Raw genomic sequence first — 20003 nt, 5'->3', positions numbered from 1 at the left:
ATGGCTTTATCCACAAGGACTTGTAGGAATCAAGTGAATTTCAGTTTTGTTTTTGTTTTGGGGCCTCACCCAGTGATGCTCAGGGCTTACTCCTGTCTCTCTCCTCAGGGATCACTCCTGGCAGGGCTCAGGGGACCAAATGCAGTGCCAGGGGTCCAACCCAGCTCTGCCTTATGCAAAGCAAGCAGCTTACCTGCTTATCTCTCCGGTCCCCAAAATGAAAATCTTTATATAACATGCTGGAGAAAGACTAAATTATCTCTCCAGTCTCACGGAAAATGATACAAAATTGTTCTCATATTAGGAGAAGATGAGAGTGGGGGCTCAAGCAGTAGTGGAACAGGTTGGGCATTTGCCTCGCCCACAGTTGACCCAGATTCTATCCTAGGTATCACATACGGTCCCCCCCCCCAACACCACTCTGCCCTGTGATTTTTGAGTGCAGAGCCAGAAGTTAGCTCTGAGCACAAAGGTGAGCCCTCCCCCCAAAAAAAGATCAAAGTATATTTAATTGGGGTGAGGGCAATTATACAGCGGGTAGGGTGTTTGCCTTGCATGCGGCTGACCCAGGTTCGATTCCCAGCATCCCCATATGGTCCCCTGAGCACCGCCAGGAGTAATTCCTGAGTGCAGAGCCAGGAGTTACCCCTGAGCATTGCCGGATGTGACCCAAAAAGGAAAATGGGGAAAAAAAGTATATTTAATCTATGGGAGGCAGTTGGGGGGTGCTACACCTACTTCTGCTGGAACTTCCTCTGTATAGTGTTCTGGGGAGCCTTTGGTGCTCCTGATCCCAAGGTCAGCTGCATGCAAGGCAAGCACGGTAACCCCAATACTACCTCTCCAGTCCCCAAAGCTTTAACATGCATAGTTTTATATATATGTGAAAATAAATAATAGGATAATTAACATCCATATCTGGATTTTACTTGTCACCTTTTCATTTCTCCCCGTTGAATTAAACAATTTTTCTAAACATATTTATTCATCCTCATTATTGTTCTTTTAAAAAAATCTTTATTGAAGTACTGTGATTTCCAATATTGTCCATATACATCATTTCAACCCCACACCCAAAACCACGAGAGTACCCACTTCCCTCCAACAAGGTCCTTAAGAACCCCTGAAAATTGCAGCAAGTGGACCAAAATGAAAAAAAAAGTACTACCAAAGTGATAACTTACCAGGCTGACCACAGGCTTTGCATGCAGGAGATCCAGGTTTGATCCCTGATAGGACATCACCCCACCCCCCATCCCCCCTACCCCTAACACTGCTGGCTGTGACCTCCAAATCCAAAAATAAATGAATACAATTTCTCCCTATCTCCATTCAGAGAATTGCATAGAACCTCTGACCATGGATTTGCTTGGCAACACATTAAGTCTGTTTTCAAATACCCCTCTGCCCCCACCCCAAGCTCCTGAAAGCCCATTTAGACTCCCCAATGTCTGCATGCGGGGGTGAGTGGTTTTGAAACACTCCCCAGCTTGAGGCCAAGCTGACCTTGAAAGCATGAGAAGCTGTGAGCTGACCAAGGCTCTGGGAATAATTTTACCTGGGAGAGAGGCTGTGAGGATTTAGAGCCGAAAAGCTGCACTTGAACTTTTGATCTTATGTAGCCTGGGATTTGAGGCAGGAAATCGTGGCGCCAAAAGGCCGTTAGGTGGAGCTTAAGGACTCCCCCGGTTGCTTTGAAGCTCAGCTTCCCAAGACTGCTCTTCAGTTTCCAGTTCATGGCTGTCCTGCAAGTTTCTGTCTCCAGAGCAGGGCAGCTGAGCCTGGGCCCTGGAGGGGGCACGGGGTGGGAGTGGGGGGCAGCAGGTGCTCAGGCTACAGGAATTCAAACTGGAAGTGACCTCAGGGAGGAGCCCACCAACCAAAAAAGTAGAAAACAACCAGATCTTCCCTACTTGCCCTTTTCATTTTGTTCCATTTCGTTTGGAGACACGCTCAGCAATGCTCAGTGCCTACTCCTGGCTCTGCAGTCAGGGATCACTCTTGGTGGGCTCGGGGGACCGTATGCAGTGCCAGGGATTGAACTCAGATTGTATGCATGCAAAGCCAACACCCTACCCACTTACTATTACCTCCATACTCTCAGGTAGTTTCTGTAACATCTCAAGGACCCCAATTTCCTGATCTGCACACTGTATAATACATACACACACACACACACACACACACACAGATACACTGCCCAAGCAAATGGCAAAGGATATTTAGCCAATGTTTTGTTCCTTTTTGTTTGGGGTTTTGGGTCACACCTAAAGGTGTGTGTGCAGGACTCATGGCTCTGCACTCAGGAATCACTCCTATTGGTGCTTAGCGGACCATATTGCTTGCTAGAGATCAAGGCAAGTGTCTTACTGTACTATCTCGCTGGTCCTATATGGCCAATGTTTCTTTCCAGCTACAAACAGTGGCATTTGTCATTTGTCCTTAAGGGGCAGAGGAGGAGAGTTCAGTGAACACTTTTCTCAATGTGCTTTAGCAAGGTCTGTGATATAGCTCACAGTTGAGCACTGCCTGGCACGTGGGAGGCCCTGGGATTAGCCCTGGACACAACACAAGACCCAAACATAAAAGTACAATGAACAAAAGTTTATGCTTTTTTTGGAGCCTCACTTGGGTTCAGTGGCTACTCCAGGCTCTGCGTTCTGGTGGCCCAGGGCCCTTGTTCAGCCCCTTGAACTATTTCTCCAGCTTGTTACAATTGCGGGCGGGAGCGATAGCACAGTGGGTAGGGCGTTTGCCTTGCACGGAAGCCAACATGGCCAACCTGAGTTCGATTCCTCCGCCCCTCTCGGAGAGCCCGGCAAGCTACCGAGAGTATCTCACCCGCACGGCAAACCCTGGCAAGCTACCCGTGACATATTCAATATGCCAAACACAGTAACAAGCCTCACAATGTTACTGGGCCCGCTAGAGCAAATCTATGAACAATGGGAGGACAGTGACAGTTACAATTGCAAAATTTAAAAGTGCTTCCAGACAGAGAAAAGTCAAGCTTTGTTTTTGGTCTTGGCTTCTTTCTCCTCTCCTTCGGGGACCCATCCAGGTGGTGCTGATTGGGGGGCTACTGGGCAGCCTCTACCAGCTCAGTGTGGGATGGAACCCAGCCTCCACCTGGAAAACATGGGCTGCAACCCTGAGCTTCTGCGGGACAAGAGAATAACCCTTTGGGGGGGGGCCCTCCCACGAGTAAGACAAAGCTTTCTGGCTTCAGTTCTTCTTCTATTAAGAGTGATGACTTTGTGAAATTTACATACAAGTGGTACTACATGGAAAGTATCATGCTAAGCGAAATGAGTCAGAAAGACAGGGACAGACAGAAAGATTGCATTCATCTGGGGAACATAAAGTAACAAAATAGGAGACTAACACCCAAGAATGGCCAAGATAAATACCAGGAGATTTACTCCATGGCTTGGAGGCCAGCCGCACATACTAGGGGAAAAGGCAGCTCAGATAGAGAAGGGAACACCGAATAAAGGGTGTTGGGAAGATCCGCCCAGGATGGGAGATGCATGCTGAAAGTAGACTATAGACCGAACAGGATTGCCACTCAATGCCTCTTTTGCAAACCACAGCACCCAAAACGAGAGAGAGAGAAGAAAAGGGAATGCCCTGCCACAGAGGCAAGGTGGGATGGGGGGGATGGGGGTGGGAGGGATACTGGGATTAGTGGTGGTGGAGAATGGGTCCTAGTGGAGGGATGGGTACTCGATCATGTATAACTGAAACCCAAGCACAAAAATTTGTAAGAAATGGGTCCCGAACATGATTGTCACTCAATGCCTCTTTTGCAAACCACAGCACCCAAAAGGAGAGAGAAAACAAAAGGGAATGCCCTGCCACAGAGGCAGGGTGGGATGGGGGGATGGTGGGGTGGGAGGGATACTGGGATCAGTAGTGGTGGAGAATGGGCACTGGTGGAGGGATGGGTACTCGATCACTGTATAACTGAAACTAAGCACAAAAGTTTGTAAGTCTACAAGTGTACCTCATGGTGTTTCACTAATAAAAATTTAAAAAAGAAAAAAAAAGAATGATGACTCTGCCTGCCTTATAGACGTGTCTGTGGTGTAAAAGGGTGGGTGGTTGAAGGGTTAAATCACACAGATCTAGCTCAGGGCTGACTTCTGGCTCTGCACTCAGGGATCACTCCTGATGGTGCTTGGGGGACCATATGGAACACAGAGAATAGAACCCCGATGGGTCATGTGTAAGGCGCGAGTCCCGCCCCTAGGGTTGTGAAAATACGTAGAAAACTCTGAACCGAAAGGGGTTACCAAACTGTTGTCTGATATTGGAGCACGGGGTCAGAGCGTAACCTGCCTCAGTGAGTGGCTGTCTGAGTCACTAAATACTCAGTGCGGCTTGGGACTGTGTGAATTCGCTGCACTGTAATCCTTTGTAAATCAGAGATCAAGAAGTCTAGAGACCTGCGGGCTGGAGAGATAGCACAACGGGAAGGGCGTTTGCCTTGCACGCGGCCGACCCGGGTTCGATTCCCAGCATCCCATGTGGTCCCCCGAGCACTGCCAGGCGTAACCCCTGTGCATTGCCGGGTGTGACCCAAAAAGCAAAAATAAAATAAAGTTAACTTTCTAAAAAAAAAAATAATAATAAAAAGAAGTCTAGAGATCTATCATAGTGGAAATCGACTTCATTTCCCTGCTTTTTTATACGCGTGCGTGTGTTTATGTGTGTGTGCGTGTGTGTGGTTTTCCAACTACGTTCATTGATTAGAATAGATCCAAATCCTCCATCGCCCCAGCGTGGCTTCTTTGTGATTGGCTGCAGAACATCTTGATTTGATTGGCTCAGGCATCTGTCCGTTATCTTTCCCATGATCCGACGGGTCGGGGAAATAGTCGAAAAGAGGAAAGAATGAAAGTTGTTTCATTCGCTGCCGTAGCGCCGTACGAGGAGGGCGGGGACAGCCCTTGCGAGCGATTGGCCTCTGGTTCCGTCAGTCACGTGGCCGGCGGCCAATGCCAGCGCCCGCGCCGTGCCCCCGCGGTGGGCGGGGCCCGGGCCGGAGGGCCCTCATTGGCCCTGCGCGCTCCCGGTCCCGCCCCCGCCCGGTTGCCGTGGTTGCCGGCCGGGGGCCCGCCCGCTCGGCGGCTGACAGCGCGGCTCGGGGCGGAGGGACGCGGGCCCGTCGTTGGCGGGTCGGGAGCGAGGCTCGGCGGCCCGGCCCGCGCCGGCTCGTTGCCATGGCAGCCGCCGCCGGGGGCGCGGACGACGAGCCGCGCTCGGGCCGCTCGAGCTCCGAGGGCGAGTGCGCGGTGGCGCCCGAGCCCCTGACGGGCGCCGAGGGCCTCTTCTCCTTCGCCGACCTGGGCTCGGCGCTGGACGGCGGCGCGGGCCTGGCGGGCCGGGCGTCCGGCGGGGCCCAGTCCCCGCTGCGCTACCTGCACGTCCTGTGGCAGCAGGACGCCGAGCCCCGCGACGAGCTGCGCGGCAAGGTCCCCGCCGGCCGGCTGCGGCGCGCGCGCGCGCATCGCCGCGCGGGGCCCACCGGCCGGGAGGCGCACGGTGAGCACGGGACCCCCCCCCGACCCCCGCCATCCCGGGGACCCCCCGCCCCGGGCTTGAGCGCGAGCTTAGGAACTTAAGCGGGAGCTTAGGGACCTTGCTTCGTGCCCCGGGGGCGGTGAGTAGGTTTAAAAAAACAAAAGGTGGGGAGGATGCTGTGCGCATCCCTGAGCTGGACCGCTAGCCAGCGCTTCCCCCCTCCTCGCCCCCCCCCCCCCCCCCCGACTCCTTTCCGAGCTCAGACTGGATTGCGCAACCTCAGGTCCAGCCTTAAGGAGAGCGAGTAGCCTCCCTGTCCTCACCTGTAAAATGGGTGCAGGGAGCACTTTGCATAGGATGTCGTGAGCATTAAGGAGGGGATGAATACGCGGAATGGTTATGCATGCGCCACAGACATTGGTGCAGGACCTGGTAGGTTTTGGGTGTTTTTTTTGGTGGGGGGGCGTTTCGGACCTCTGGCGCTTGGGCCTACTCCCATCTCTGCTCGGGTTTGCGCCCAGCAGTGTTGGGGGACCTTGCAGTGTCCGGGATCAAACCCCCTCCTGCCGCGCTGCAAGGTGTGCACGCAGCCCTCTGACCAGTCTCTCCCTGCCCTTTCTGCGGTCGTTTGGAATTCTTCCATAATTCATTGAAATCTAGAACCGTTACACCCAGCGATTCCCAAGGGTTACTCCTGATTCTGCACTCAGGCATCATTCGTGGTGTTGCTGGGGGTGGGGGGTGGGGACTTGTGGGGTGCTGGGGATCATACCCAGGTTGGCCACATGCAAGGCAAGCACACTACCTGCTGTGCTGTCTCTGCAACCCCTCCTTTACTGTTGGGGGGGGAGGGGGTCTACACCCGGAAGTGCTTGGAACTCTAGGCCACTCTGATGGAACTGTGGGTCTCTACATGCAAAGCAGGTGCCCGGCCCACGGTACCACCCCAGGCCCAGCCCCTGAATGTGTGGTCTTTTTTTTGGGGGGTGTCTTTTTGGGTCACACCTGGCGATGCACAGGGGTTCCTCCTGGCTCTGCACTCAGGAGTTACTCCTGGCGGTGCTCGGGGGACCATATGAGATGCTGGGAATCGAACCCAGATTGGCAACGTGCAAGGCAAATGCCCTCCCCGCTAGACTATTGCTTCGGCCCCCTGGATGTGTGGTCTTGACTGACCTCCCTACCCTCTTCACAGCTCTGAAGCGCTTGAGGGACTCAGCCAATGCCAACGACGTGGAAACAGGTGAGCTGCCGAGTGGCTCTAACGCTGGGTGGGGACAGAGAAGGTATGCAGAAGGGGGGTGCCCTGCATACCTCCAGGAGCTGGACGTGCCCCAGTGAGCTGCCCCAGCAGTGGACACTCTAGCTCTCCACTTGCTCTTTTCCATGAACTGGACAGCACAGTGGGGAGGGCTTCTGACTTGCACGTGGCCGACCCAGGTTCGATCCCCAGCATCCCGTATGGTCCCCCAAGCACTCCCAGGAGTAATATGGTCCCCCTGAGCATTGCTGGGTGTGGCCCCAAACCAAAAAATATATAAATACCTATATATGGAATACTGGTTGTTTTGATTTGTTTTTTTGGGGGGTGAGGGGGCCCCACCCAGCCTGAGAGGGACCATGCGGTGTTGAGGGTCAGAGCATGCGCTCCAGCCCTTTGAGTCATCTACCCAGTGCGGGGAATATTTGAACAGCAACCTAGATTGCTTTTCCCAGAAAAGTTAAAAATAAGGGCCAAAGAGATAGCGCGGCAGAGAAGGTGCTTCACTTGCATGCGACTAACCCTGGTTTGATCTCTGCATCCTGCCAGGAGTGATCTCTGAGCACAGAGCCAGGAGTTAGCCCTGAAGATCACTTGGGGTGGCAGAAAAACAAAATAAACAAACAAACAAAAAATACCCCACACGACTGATTTCCAACTACAGAGCACTAGGGGCTGGAGTGATAGCACAGTGGCTAGGGTGTTTGCCTTGCAAGCGGCCAACCCAGGTTCGATTCCCAGCATCCCATATGGTCCCCTGAGCACAAGCCAGGAATAACCCCTGTGCATCGCCGGGTGTGACCCAAAAAGCAAAACAAACAAACCAACTACAGATACTAGTATAACTGGGAAGGCACTTACCGTGCATGTAGCCAACCTGGTTTAATCCCTGACACTGCAGCGAGGTGCCCCCTCACCCCGGGAAAAAAAAAAGGAAAAAAATTATATTTGCCAGCATATACACATATACATATATATGTATATTTTGGGGCCACACCCAACGGTGCTCAGGGGGTCCTTCTGGCTCCACACTCAGGAATCAGTCCAGGTGAGGCTCAGGGGACCATTCCGGGGATGCTGGGGATCGAACCTGGGTTGTCCAAGTGCAAGGCAAGTGGCCAACCCATTGTACCATCCCTCGGACCCCCTGACCAGAGACTTTACAGTTCAGGTATTGGGGTGGAGCCAAGGCTCTCACACTGGCAGTCACACGTGTCACCCCGAGCCACCTCCTGGCCCTCAGCATGGTCACGTCAACCCCCTCCTGCCTCTGTGGGAATGGGACAGAGTCGATTTTGCCCCCGGACGTGCAGTGTGTCCACACAACTGCTCAGTGTCCCCCACCTGGGGCCCCCCATCCGACCGGTGTGGGTCTTCGTTGCTGAAGTGCTCCCCCAGAGGGTCTCCACCCACGCCCAGCATGGGGTGGAGCTGGCCTTGGTGCCCCGGCTCTGTCCTGCCGGCCTTTAGGGGAGTGAGTGGCTGTGCCCTGGGGTGCCCGGAGGCCCCCCTGGTCGCCTGCCCGGATTCAGCTTCCGGTAGTGGCTGATGTTAGTAGAACGGTGCTGGCTCCCAGGGGCTCCGGGGAAAGGGGGCCAGGGAACCCCGCCAGGCTTGGCCTGCAGAGACCCTTCCCCCGGGCCTCAGGGATGGAGCCAGAGGGTATCCTGGGCCGGGCAGGCTGGGCAGTGCCCATCCAGAGCCTCCAGCCTGGACCAGGACCCGGTGGGGGTGGGCGCTTAGGCCTCCCGGGAGGCCGCGTGCAGGCCCTTGGGAGCTCTGCTGGGGAGGAGACGGCAGCGTTTTCTCTAAACTACGACCCAGCACACACTCACCCCCCCCCCCCCACCACCGCCAATTTGGTAATGATGCTCCCGTCCCTGCGGAGAAGTCATTTCCTGTCCATTAGTGTCCACGGCTGCCTGCGCCTCCTAGTCTGGGCGCTGCCCCAGGAGCCCCGAGAGAGGCCACGGCGAGAAGCCGCCAGCCGGGAGGTAACGGGTCCCATTCCGGGCGCCTCTGAGGCTCCTCCAAGGGGGAGAAACAATTTGGTTTTCGTTTGGGGCCACACCTGGCTGTGCTCAGGAGTTACTCCTGGCTCTGTGCCCAGGGGACCAGGGGACCAGATCGGGCACCAGGGATCTAACCTGGCCGGGTCCCTGGTGCGGAACATTCTGGGTTCTGCCCCCCAGCCCCGAGCTCACCCCCGACAGGTCACGAACACTACCCCCCCCCCCCGCCGGGGAGAATGACCCCTTAGTCGCGGGTCCTGGGCTCCCCCACCCCGGGCTGGGCGCTGATGCCACCCCACCCCCCGTTGGGCCGCCAGTGCAGCGTCTGCTGGAGGAGGGCGCGGACCCCTGCTCGGCCGACGACAAGGGCCGCACCGCCCTGCACTTCGCCTCCTGCAACGGCAACGACCGCATCGGTGAGTGGGGACCCCCGACCCGCGGGGCCGGGACCGCCTGGACACGGTGGGGGGTGGGGGGGGGCGCCACCTCGGGCCCCAGCGGCAGGAGCTGCCTCAGGCCCCTTCCTGCCCGGGTCCCCCGGGGTCCCGCGGGGCAGCGTCGGGTCCCGACTGCCAGGCGCGCCCCCGGGGGCCCACCCGAGCAGGCCGCTCGCCCCGCCGGTGCCCCCCCCACCCGGCTCTCACGGCCCGCGGGGGCTTCTGCTTGCAGTGCAGCTGCTCCTGGACCACGGGGCCGACCCCAACCAGCGGGACGGGCTGGGGAACACGCCCCTGCACCTGGGTAAGTGGCGCCCCGCGGAGGCGAGAGCGAGCGAGCCCGGCCAGGACGAGCGCAGGGAGCACCTCGGGGAGCACCCGCCCGGCTGAGAGCAGCGGCGCCTCCCGCCCAAGGGTGCTCGGGGGGCGGGGCCGGCCGCCAGCCCCCACCGCCCGCGCCGGGGAGCGAGGGAGGGGCCACGGCTGGGGGCGGCGGCGGCCGCGGTCGCGCCTTCTCCGGGGGCGGCCCCCGCGCGGCCCCCCGCGGCCCGGCCCTTCACTTCCTGCCGTTCTGCAGCGGCCTGCACCAACCACGTCCCCGTCATCACCACCCTGCTCCGCGGAGGTACGTGCGCCCCGCGCCCCCGCCCCGCGCCCCCGCCCCGCCCCCGCCGGGCTCCCTGTCCCCGCCCACGCCCCGGCCCCGCCCCCGCCCCCGCCGTTGCTCCAGCCCCGCCCCTCCCCTGCTCCAGCCCCGCCCCCGGCCCGCCCCCGCCCAGCTCCCGCCCCCCTGCCCCCTCCCTGTCCCTCCCGCCCCCGCCCCGCCTCTGCCCCCTGCCCCTGCCCCCCGCCCCTCCCCCTGCTCCCGTCTCCGCCCCGACAGCCCCCCCCTGCCCGCTCACCTCCGCCGCTCCCTCTCGCAGGGGCCCGCGTGGACGCCCTGGACCGAGCCGGCCGCACGCCCCTGCACCTGGCCAAGTCCAAGCTCAACATCCTGCAGGAGGGCCACGCCCAGTGCCTGGAGGCCGTGCGGCTGGAGGTGAAGCAGGTGAGCACCGGGCTGGGGCCTGGGGGGCGCCCGCCGTGCCAGACTCGGGGCGCGGTGCTCCCCTCCTCCCCGCCGCTCTCCTCCGGCCCAGATCATCCAGATGCTGCGGGAGTACCTGGCGCGCCTGGGGCGGCACGAGCAGCGGGACCGCCTGGACGACCTGTGCTCCCGCCTGCAGATGACCAGCACCCGGGAGCAGGTGAGCACCCGGCGTGGGGGGGGCAGCACCCCCACCCCCAACCCACCCCTTCACCCCAACGCGGCCACTGCTGGCCGGACCCGGTTTCGGGTCTCCGGGCACCCCCAGCATCCTCGCCTCGCCCCACAGGTGGATGAGGTCACCGACCTGCTGGCCAGCTTCACCTCCCTGAGCCTGCAGATGCAGAGCGTGGACAAGAGGTAGCGGCGAGGACCCCTGCCCGGACGCCGCGGCCCGGGGCTCACCCCCCACTCCGAGCCGCTCCCAGCCGGGCCTCAGCCCTCTACCAGGGGGGCCAGGCCCGTGTGCTCACCCTCTTCCCCCAACCGCAGACCTACCTGCCTGGCGGGCCATGCACCTTTCAGGGGCTTTTGTCATCCAACATGGAATGGAGAGGGAAGGTGGGGGTGTCTCGAGCCTAGAAATCCAAAGTCCGGAGGGCCCCGCCAACCCCCCTCTCCCTCCTCTCCTCCCCGAGATGATAGCACAGGGCAGGGTGGCCATAGTACTGGGCTGAGGCACTCGCCTGACACAGCCGAGCCGGGCTCGATCCCCGGCACCCCCAACCCTGCCAGGAGTGATCCCTAAGCACAGAGCCAGGAGTAAGCCCTGAGCACCGCTGGGTGTGGCCTGAAAACCGAAACACAGGTGGCGGGCAGTGTGGGTGGGTGCCCATTTCGGCTCCCAGCACCTGCCTCTGTCCCCTGGCCTGGCGGAAGGAACTTCGCCGGAGTCATTCAGATTCTGGACACAGTAACTCTGCCGCGTTTCCGGGTGGCCCCTGTGGTCCCAGGGACCCTTGGTAGATGCAGCTGGAGAGACGGGAGAAGGGGGGGGGCTGTAGGCCCCGAAGCAGGGGGGCTTCTGCCCCAGAGCCTGCCAGCATCCTGGACTGGGCCTGGAAGGGCACCAGCACAGCGGGAATAAATCCGTGTTGTTCTAAGCCACGGAGTGTGTGTCCGTCTGTCGCCCCAGCCCCGGGACAGACACGAAGACCTCCCGAGGGCTCGTCCCCCTGCCCAGGTGAGCCCGGGTGTGCCCCTCCGTCTGGCCTGTGATGCTACTCATCAGTCTGTGTGCTCTTCACTGCCCAGGGAGGAGAGCCTGTCCCCCATGTCCCTGCGTGGTCCAAATTGAAACCACGGGACCAGCTGTCACAGGATCTGTGGGGCCAGACAGGGCTGAACCCCCGCCAGCGCTGAGGAGCGGGGTGAGGAATGAGGGGCGCAGAGGGTTCTGTCCTGCTGCGTTCCTGGCGGGGCCTGGTGGGACCCGGCGTTGCTCTCCGCTCCTGCTGACCTCTGGGCCACTCCAGAATGCAGGGATCGAACCCAGGGTCATGCTCACGCCAGGCTGCCCACCATCCCCCGGGTCCCGCACAAGGAGACTGCAGAGAATCGGGGCCCAGAGAGAACAGGCCAGACCCGGCGTCTGTGCCAGATGCCCCCCGCACCACGTCCCCGAGGCCCCTGAGATCCGGCAGCGGGTATGACTGTGACCAGGAACAGGGTGGTGGGACACTGGCCTCTCCCCAGCAAGCACGCCTGGACACTCCTGCCTGGAGGAGAGGCTGAAGCGCCACCAGCTCGTCTTCAGTGGCTTGTGTCCATTGCACTGACCCCTGGGCAACAGGGCTGGGTGGGTGAAGAGGCAGCCAGCACGGATGAGCAGACAGGAGCCCGGGGGGTACCGGGCAGGGAGAGACTGGCCACAGGGCACTGGCACAGAATCGGAGTGTGGACAGTCTGTGGCCCATCGCTCCGGTCCCAGCGGCAGCTCGCGAAGACAGCAGAGGGAAAGCTGGTGGTGTGCCCTGCCTGCAGCCTGCTCTGGGGGGCGGGGCCGGGGCCTCCTCCCTGTGCTCAGGAGAGGCTGACCCTGGGATGGATGTCCTCGGTGGTCAGCCTCCCCTGAAGGACCAGCATACCCGGACAGGCCTCCCCAGTGTGAGGGCAGAGACCAGGGCCTGTCAGGAGATTCCTAGAAACTTCCAGAAAGATGACCAGCAGGGCCAGCGCGATAGCAGGGCGGGGAGGGCTTTTGCCTTGCACGCGGCAGACCCAAGTTCAATCCCCGGCATCCCATAGTGCCCCCCCTCCCCCCCCAGCACTGCCAGGAGTAATTCCTGAGTGCGGAGCAGGAGGAAACCCTGAGCAATGCCGGGTGTGACCCAAAAAGAAAAAAAAAAAACAGCAGCAGGATGAATAGCCTCAGACTGGTCTCCAAGTCCTTCTGCAGACCTGGGCTGGCACCGCCCACGCCCACCCTGTCACCCTGTACCCCTTGGAGTGGACCTGGCATGTGCTCTGGTCGTGCGGAGACCGCCCCAGCCTGGCCTGGCGACCTGGGAGCCGGGGACTCGGCTGCCTCCCCTCCAGCGCCTCTGCAAGTCAGAGCCTGCCCCCCCAACCCCCGCAAAAGCAGAGGTGGTTCTGGCCCCTAAACAGTCCTGCCACCACCCCCGGCCCCTACCAGCCGCCACCTCCAGCCTCCACCGGCCACCCGCTCCAAGCCCCCCGCCGGCCCCAACCCAGACCTCAGCGTGCCAAGGAGCGGATCGCCCGGCCTGCGAGGCGCCCTCCTGTGAAGTTGATGGATGATGCAGTGACCGCAGCTTGGAGCTGGGGGAGGCGGGTCTGTGGCTGCAGGGGACCTCGTGGCGCCCCCCTGACCCGGGCAAGGGTCAGCCCTGCCGAGGTGGGCACAGGGAGGGCGTGAGGGGGTGCCCAGTGCCCCCCTCTCCAGTGCGTCCTCCCCATCCCTCCTCCCTCCGGGGCCCCCAGTCAGCCAGCCTGAGCACGGGCTCTGCTCCCGGCCCGTGACTCCGCCCCTCTGGGCCTCAGTTTCTCCAGTTGCAGACTCGAAAGCAGAGGAGACAGATTTGGCAAGCCCAGTGCCAGGCCCGCCACCCAGCTGGTGTCCAGGACCCCCTGCCCCCTGCCTGTCCCTCACCGGGACCCCTGGGATCATCCACCTCCAAATTTTCCAGCTCACTTTCCCCCACACCAGCCTTTCCCCGTGCATCCTCACGGCCCCCCAGGACCCCAAGTCTGGGGCATCATCATCTGAGACCCCTTTGCCCTATGCCTCAGCGTCCAGGCACCAGGTCCCTGCTGGTGCTGCCCCCTCGAACCCTGCCCTCTGTCCTCACACCAGCTCCCTGCCTGGAAGCGTTGGCTCAGGCGACAGCGGGGCCCCAAGACAGAAGTTTAGCGAAGTCCCGTCATCCCGGCATCATCCTCTGAGCACGGAGCCAGGAGGACCCCGGAGTCAGCTGGGTGCGACCCCCAACCAGCCCCCCACCCCCACCGTCAATCTGGTGGAGTCTGGGGTTTATTTTTTCTCATGAGTGATGGTACCTGGAGGCCACTCCTGGTGGGCTCGGGGGTCCATATCAGGTGTCAGGGACTGAACCTAGGGGGCCTCCGGTCGCCTTAGCTTGAAACCTTCGTGGGTTCCCCATTGCTTGGACAACACTGAGTTTCAGTCAGGATTTACAGGGTCCCTTGTGGTCCGCTCCGACCCCCTCACTTCCCGCTGGGATCCCCGTTCCTGTGCTGGCCTGGGCTGTGGTGCTGTGCTGGCCTCCTCCTCTCCCCCTAGAAGGGCCCAGTGACCTCCACTGTAGGACATGAGTGCCAGTGCCGGGGGCTGGATCTTCCTCTGGATGCCCCCAGCCTCTGAGCTGCAGAAGGATCCTGGGCCCAGAAGTGAGGCTGCCCTAGACGCCCAGGCCAGTGAGGACTGGCCAGTGAGCCCAGGGCAGTGAGCACAGGACAGTGAGCCCAGGAAAGTGAGCACTAGGCAGTGAGCATAGGCCAGTGAGCACTAGGCAGTGAGCACAGGGCAGTGAGCACAGATGGTGCAGATGCTGGGGCACCTATCTTCCCAGCGATTCCCCTCTCCTGCTGGGCCCCAGCACTCTCTGATTTGGGGGGTATTGTTTGGTGGGGGACTGGTGGGAACATATCTGGAGGTGCTCGGGGCTGACTCCTGGCTCTGTGCTCAGGGATGACTCCTCGTGCAGTTCAGGGGACCTTCTGGGATGTTGGGCACTGAAACTGAGTCAGCTGCATGCCAGGTTTCGGCGGCCAGTCTGCAACTGCGTGCCAGGCTACCGTGAACAGTGAACAAAGCCACTGCCCCTTAGCCCTCACAGTCTCCGCGCCAAAGCAGGACAGCTTCTGCTCCGGCCAGTGGGCCCAGTGCCCGGGGACCAGCCCACGCCTTGCAGCAGGCTGCCAATCTCACTGTGATTGGCTGAGATGCAGTTTCTGGGTCCAGGCCCTGGGTGGCCTTCCTGGGCCCACGGAGCAGCCTCTGGCCTGGCCCTGAAGCTCCGCCAGGGGTCCGGGCCATGCAGAGGTGACCAGCTGGTGGAGGGGAGGAGGTCCAGGCCACTGCGGGGGTTCCTGGACAACTGTGTCCGCCCACCCCAGACTCTGGGGTCCCAAAGTCTGGCTGAGATGCGCCTTGCTGGGGAGCTGGTCACCTGCTCGTCCCAGAGGGAGGCTATTCCGGGGTTCCCTGTGAAGAGTCCCCAGAGGTGACTGGTGACACCCTGCAGGGTGGCAGAGGGTCTGCCAGCTCCTGGCACTCATGTGCTCCCACTTCAGTCTTGCAGAACACTGAACTTCTTTTTTTCTTTTTTTTGGGGGGGTCACACCCAGTGATGCTCAGGGGTTGCTCCTGGCTCTGCACTCAGGAATTACCCCTGGTGGTACTTGGGGACCATATGGAATTCTGGGAATCGAACCTGGGTCGGCCATGTGCAAGGCAAATGCCCTCCCCGCTGTACTATCGCTCCAGCCCCTGAACTTCTTTTTTTGGAGGGTCACACCTGGCAGTGCTCAGGGGCCCTTCCTGGCTCTGTGCTCAGGAGTGAGCGCTGATCATGCTCAGGGGTCACATGTGGTCCCAGGGAAGGAACAGAGGCTGGCAGCGTGCAAAGCTCCCCTCCCCTCCCCGTCCTGTACCATCTCTCTGGCCCCAGGACATTGTGCCAGGACCCCCTGGCTCGCCAGCTGCCCCCAGATGTCCCAGACCAGTGCCCTCGGGTCCAGCTTGAAATCTCAGCACACTGACCATCGACCTCCTGACCTCAGTCACATCCTCTGTCCTCCAGCTTCTGTTTTGTTTTGGGGCCACATCTGGTAGTGCTCAGGGCTTACTCCTGGATCTGTGCTCAGGGATCACTCTTGCTCTTGGAGGTGCTTGGGGGACCATGTGAGGTGCCAGGGATTGAACCTGACTCAGTTGTGTGAAACGCAAATGACCTACCCCCTGTGTTATCGCCCAGCATCTGGTTGTTTGTTTGCTTTGGGTCCCACCCAGCGATGCTCAGGGCTTACTCCTGGCTCTGCACTCAGGCGTCACTCCTGGTGGGCTCAGGGGACCCTATGGGATGCCGGGGATGGAACCCAGGTCAGCTACATGCAAGGGGAACACCCTCCCCGCTGTACTGCTCAGGCCCACAGCAGCAGTTTTTGCTTCTAAAAATGGAGGCAAGGGGCTGGAGTGATAGCACAGCGGGGAGGGCGTTTGCCTTGCACGCGGCCCGACCCGGGTTCAATTCCCAGCATCCCATAGGGTCCCCCGAGTATGGCCAGGAGGAATTCCTGAATTCCTGAGTGCATGAACCAGGAGTAACCCCTGTGCATCGCTGGGTGTGACCCAAAGAGAAAAAAAAAAAACTAAAAATGGAGGCGACATCCTTACCTGCTGAATTGGTGCCAGTCTGAGGTGTGGCTGGGGGTTCCAAAGGGAGTCCGAGGGGTAATGGACAGGCTGTGCCCCTACTTTCCGGGAGGCCCTCTCCCCCAGCCCCCAGGCTCTGGCCTGAGTCAGTGGTGGAGAAAAGGGCCAGACAGTCAAACTGGGCGCCCCAGAGAGGGGGGTCTCAGCCTCCCGCTGAGCAGGGGGCTGCCACCGTGACTGGGGTCGGTGGCAGGTGGCAGGCGGTGAGAGGGCCCAGCGACTGCCTCCTTCGGGGGTGTCAGCAGCTGGGAAAGGTCTCTGGCTGGCGCTGGCCAGAAGCTAATAAACATTATTGGCGTGTGGGGGGAGGGCGCGCGGGAGGCGAAGGTCTCTGCAGCTCGGAGACTGATTTATTGGTTCATTAGTGGCTTCCCACAGCCGCAGAGCCCCAGCTGCGCGCACGGCTGGGCCAGGAGGGCCGAGGGGCCGCCAGCTGGGACCCACCAGTGGCTCCTCCCGGCCTCGGCTGGACACACGTGTGGGTAGGCTGAAAGAACAGGGGTGGGCCGGAACCGGAACTCCGGGAACCCAGAGTTGCTAGGGCATCTAGCCCCAGTTTGGAGGAGGGGGGAAACCAAGAAAAAACTTGACACCTAGAGGAACCGGAAGCAGAGCTCTTCGGGAGAGGAGGGACAGGGCTGGAGTGATAGCACAGCGGGGAGGGCGTTTGCCTTGCACGCGGCCGACCCGGGTTCGATTCCCAGCATCCCATAGGGTCCCCTGAGCACCGCCAGGAGTAACTCCTGAGTGCAGAGCCAGGAGTAACCCCTGTGCATCGCCGGGTGTGACCCAAAAAGAGTGTTAGCTAGCAGAAGGCAGGGGTGCTCCAAGGCCTGACAGGGTGTGACACACTTGGGGGCTCTGGAATCCACCCCCTGCACCACAGAGTCCCCAAAACCAGAGCAGGTAGCAGTGCCCTGAACCCAGACAGAAGCCGGGGGGCTCTGGGCAAATCATTAGCCCCCTCTGAGTTTTGATTTCAGCATCTGTAAAATGGGACCAATGAGCTCCATCTGTATCTAGTGATCTCTATCTTATTCGTCTGTTTTCAGAAGTGGAGGATCATTTTTTCTGTTTGTTTTTTGGGCCACACTCGGTGGTGCTCAGGGCTTACTCCTGGTGGGAGCACTTAGGGATCACTCCTGGTGGGTTCAGGGGACCATATGGGGTGCCGGGGATTGAACTGGGTCGGCCACATGCGAGGCAAGGTCCCTACCTGCTGTACTATTCCTCTGGCCCCATTTTATTTTATTATTATTTCAATGGCTCCTTTGGGCCACACCCAGCGCTACTTAGGACTTACTCCTGGCTCTGTGCTGGCGGGGATCAGGGCATCGTAGTGGTGCCGGGGATTGGACCAGGGTTGGCTGACTGGGAGGCGTCCCTCCAGCCTTGTGCTGTCTCTGGACCCTGACTCTGGAGATATTATTATTATTGTTATTATTATTATTGGGCTGGAGTGCAGGTAGGGTATTTGTCTTGCACGCGGTCAACACGGCTGACCCGAGTTCGATTCCTCCGCCCCTCTCGGAGAGCCCGGCAGGCTACCGAGAGTATCTCACCCGCATGGCAAAGCCCGGCAAGCTCCGCGTGACGTATTCGATATGCCAGACACAGTAACAACAAGTCTCACAGTGGAGATGTTACCGGGTCCACTCGAGCAAATCAATGAATAACGGGAGGACGGTGATAGTGATTATTATTATTATTATTATTATTATTGCTTTTTTGGGTCACACCCAGTGATGCACAGGGGTTACTTCTGGCTCTGCACCCAGGAATTACTGCTGGTGATACTTGGGAGACCCTATGGGATGCTGGGAATCGAACCCGGGTCAGTCGAGTACAAGGCAAACACCCTACCCACTGTGCTATTGCTCCAGCCCAGATATTAGCGGACAGAACCCAGGCGGAGAGAGGTCAGAGCATGTGTAAGCTAAGCTAAGGCCCCTGCACTAGGTCCAAGGAGCTTCCCTGACCGAGGGGAGGGGGATGGGAAGAGGGCGCCCCCAACCCCATGGACACCACGGGCAGAGTCTCCGCACTGAGGGGTGGGGGGCGCGCCCCATGACCCCCTACCTCCATTGAGGCTCGCGCCCCAGCTCTGCCTCTGCTTCCCAACCGGCCCCTGGTTCCGTTTCTGCTCGCCAGTGCCAGACAACGGTCACCGGAGCAGGCGCGGGCCGCGGGGTGTGGAGACCAGAAGGTCTATTCCAAGAGATGGTCAGGGCGGGGTGGGGGTGGGGTGGGCGGCGGGGGTCGTAGCTGGGGCTCAGCCGGAGTCCCGCGGCGGCTGGGCGCTCCCGGGGTGGGCGTGGGGGGCGGCGGCGGAGGCGCGCGTGGAAGTGGCGCGAGTCCAGCGCCTAGACGGGCGGGGTGAGGCCGGAGTTGGCATAGGCCAGGCAGTGCCCGGCCAGGCTGCCGGCGGAGGTGAGCGCGTGGTGCGGGCACAGCAGAGCACTTACCTGAGAGCCCGCGGCCTGGAGGCCGCCCGTGATACTTACAAGCTGTGATATTTACACAGTTCAGCCCACAGCGGCCACCACCTGTGGATCCCACCCTCAGCCTGACACCTCTGGGGCAGTGCGACAAACGAAGACAAGGTGGTCAGAAAGCGGATGGCTATGTACACCCCCACCCTGCATCCACTCTGCATGCAGCACCCCCCAACACCCAGAATGGGAAACACCCACCCCCACCCAGGCTCTGGGCTCCAGCTCGATCCTGGTGCCTCCTGGCAGGTTGGGGCGGTCTCCCTTCCCCCTCTGCTCCTTTAAAGCCCCTCCTCTGCCAGGCGCGACTCGGGTACTCCCTGGGGAGTAGAACCCCTGCCGCCCCCTCCCCTACCAGCCCGCTCTTCTGCCCGGTGCCTCTCTTGCTTCAGCCATTGGCGGTGAGTAACCCATTGATCTGGCTCCCGGAGATGGGTTTTGCCATGGGTTAACCCCTCCATGCTGGCAGCTCAGCCCGGCGCACACAGTGCCACCCTCCCGCAGCTCCACTGTGCCAGGCAAGCCCCAGCCTGAAGTGAGAGCTCAGTGCTGGCAGAGTGGAGCAAACCCCCTTGGCTTGGCTGCAGATTCCCCCCCACCCACCCACTTTCTTCTTTTTCTTTATTTTTTTGGCTTTTTGGGTCACACCAGGCGATGCACAGGGGTTCCTCCTGGCTCTGTGCCCAGGAATTACCCCTGGCGGTACCCCGGGGACCATATGGGATGCTGGGGATCGAACCCCAGTCGGCTGCGTGCAAGGCAAATGCCCTCCCCGCTGTGCTATGGCTCCAGCCGCAGCCCGTGTTTGTTTCAAAAGTCGTCTTAAAGTTTGTTTTGAAATGACCCTGGGTGAGGAAGATGGGCAGAAGGGAGGTCAGGTGTCTACTGACCAGCAAAAGCTCAAGGCTGGGGCCTGGCTGTAGGAGTCAGTCCCGGTGGGCTTCTCAGAGGAATAGGCCTGCGGCCAAATGCTTCCAGAGGTCGGGGCTGGCTCCTGGGGCATTGGATTCTGAATCAAGGCTGGACAGAAATGGTGCTGGTGAAGGTGAAAAGTTAAAAAGTGAGGAACTTGGGGGCCGGAACATTAGCACAGCGGGTAGGGCGGTTGCCTTGCACGCGGCCAACCCAGGCATCCCATATGGTCCCCCAAGCACCGCCAGGAGTAATTCGTGAGTGCAAAGCCAGGAGGAAACCCTCAGCATTGTTGGAGGGCATTTGCCTTGCACACAGCTGACTGGGATTCAATCCCCAGCATCCCATAAGGTCCCCCG

General features: G+C 60.1%; 1 protein-coding gene across 1 annotated transcript; it reads left to right on the top strand.

Moving 5' to 3' along the window:
• Positions 1-5156: 5156 nt before the first annotated feature.
• On the top strand, positions 5157-10745 carry ANKRD54 (ankyrin repeat domain 54). The gene is made up of 8 exons (XM_056137592.1): positions 5157-5547; positions 6722-6769; positions 9117-9215; positions 9469-9540; positions 9814-9861; positions 10160-10284; positions 10376-10483; positions 10613-10745. Exons 1-8 carry the CDS (start codon positions 5226-5228, stop codon positions 10685-10687), a joined length of 897 nt encoding a protein of 298 aa, XP_055993567.1. The 5' UTR covers positions 5157-5225; the 3' UTR covers positions 10688-10745.
• Positions 10746-20003: the final 9258 nt, after the last annotated feature.

This window comes from Sorex fumeus, unplaced genomic scaffold, assembly GCF_029834395.1.
Source record: "Sorex fumeus unplaced genomic scaffold, SorFum_2.1 ptg000125l, whole genome shotgun sequence".
In the NCBI taxonomy this organism is placed as follows: Eukaryota; Metazoa; Chordata; class Mammalia; order Eulipotyphla; family Soricidae; genus Sorex; species Sorex fumeus.
Note: the sequence above shows the minus strand (reverse complement) of the source record. Positions and strands in the feature narration are given on the sequence as shown.

Coding starts and splice junctions, on each gene's coding strand:
- ANKRD54 (XM_056137592.1), top strand. CDS start 5,226: ATGGCAGCCGCCGCCGGGGGCGCGGACGACGAGCCGCGCTCGGGCCGC. Junction 9,216..9,468: donor CAACGGCAACGACCGCATCG/GTGAGTGGGGAC, acceptor TTCTGCTTGCAG/TGCAGCTGCTCCTGGACCAC. Junction 9,541..9,813: donor GAACACGCCCCTGCACCTGG/GTAAGTGGCGCC, acceptor GCCGTTCTGCAG/CGGCCTGCACCAACCACGTC.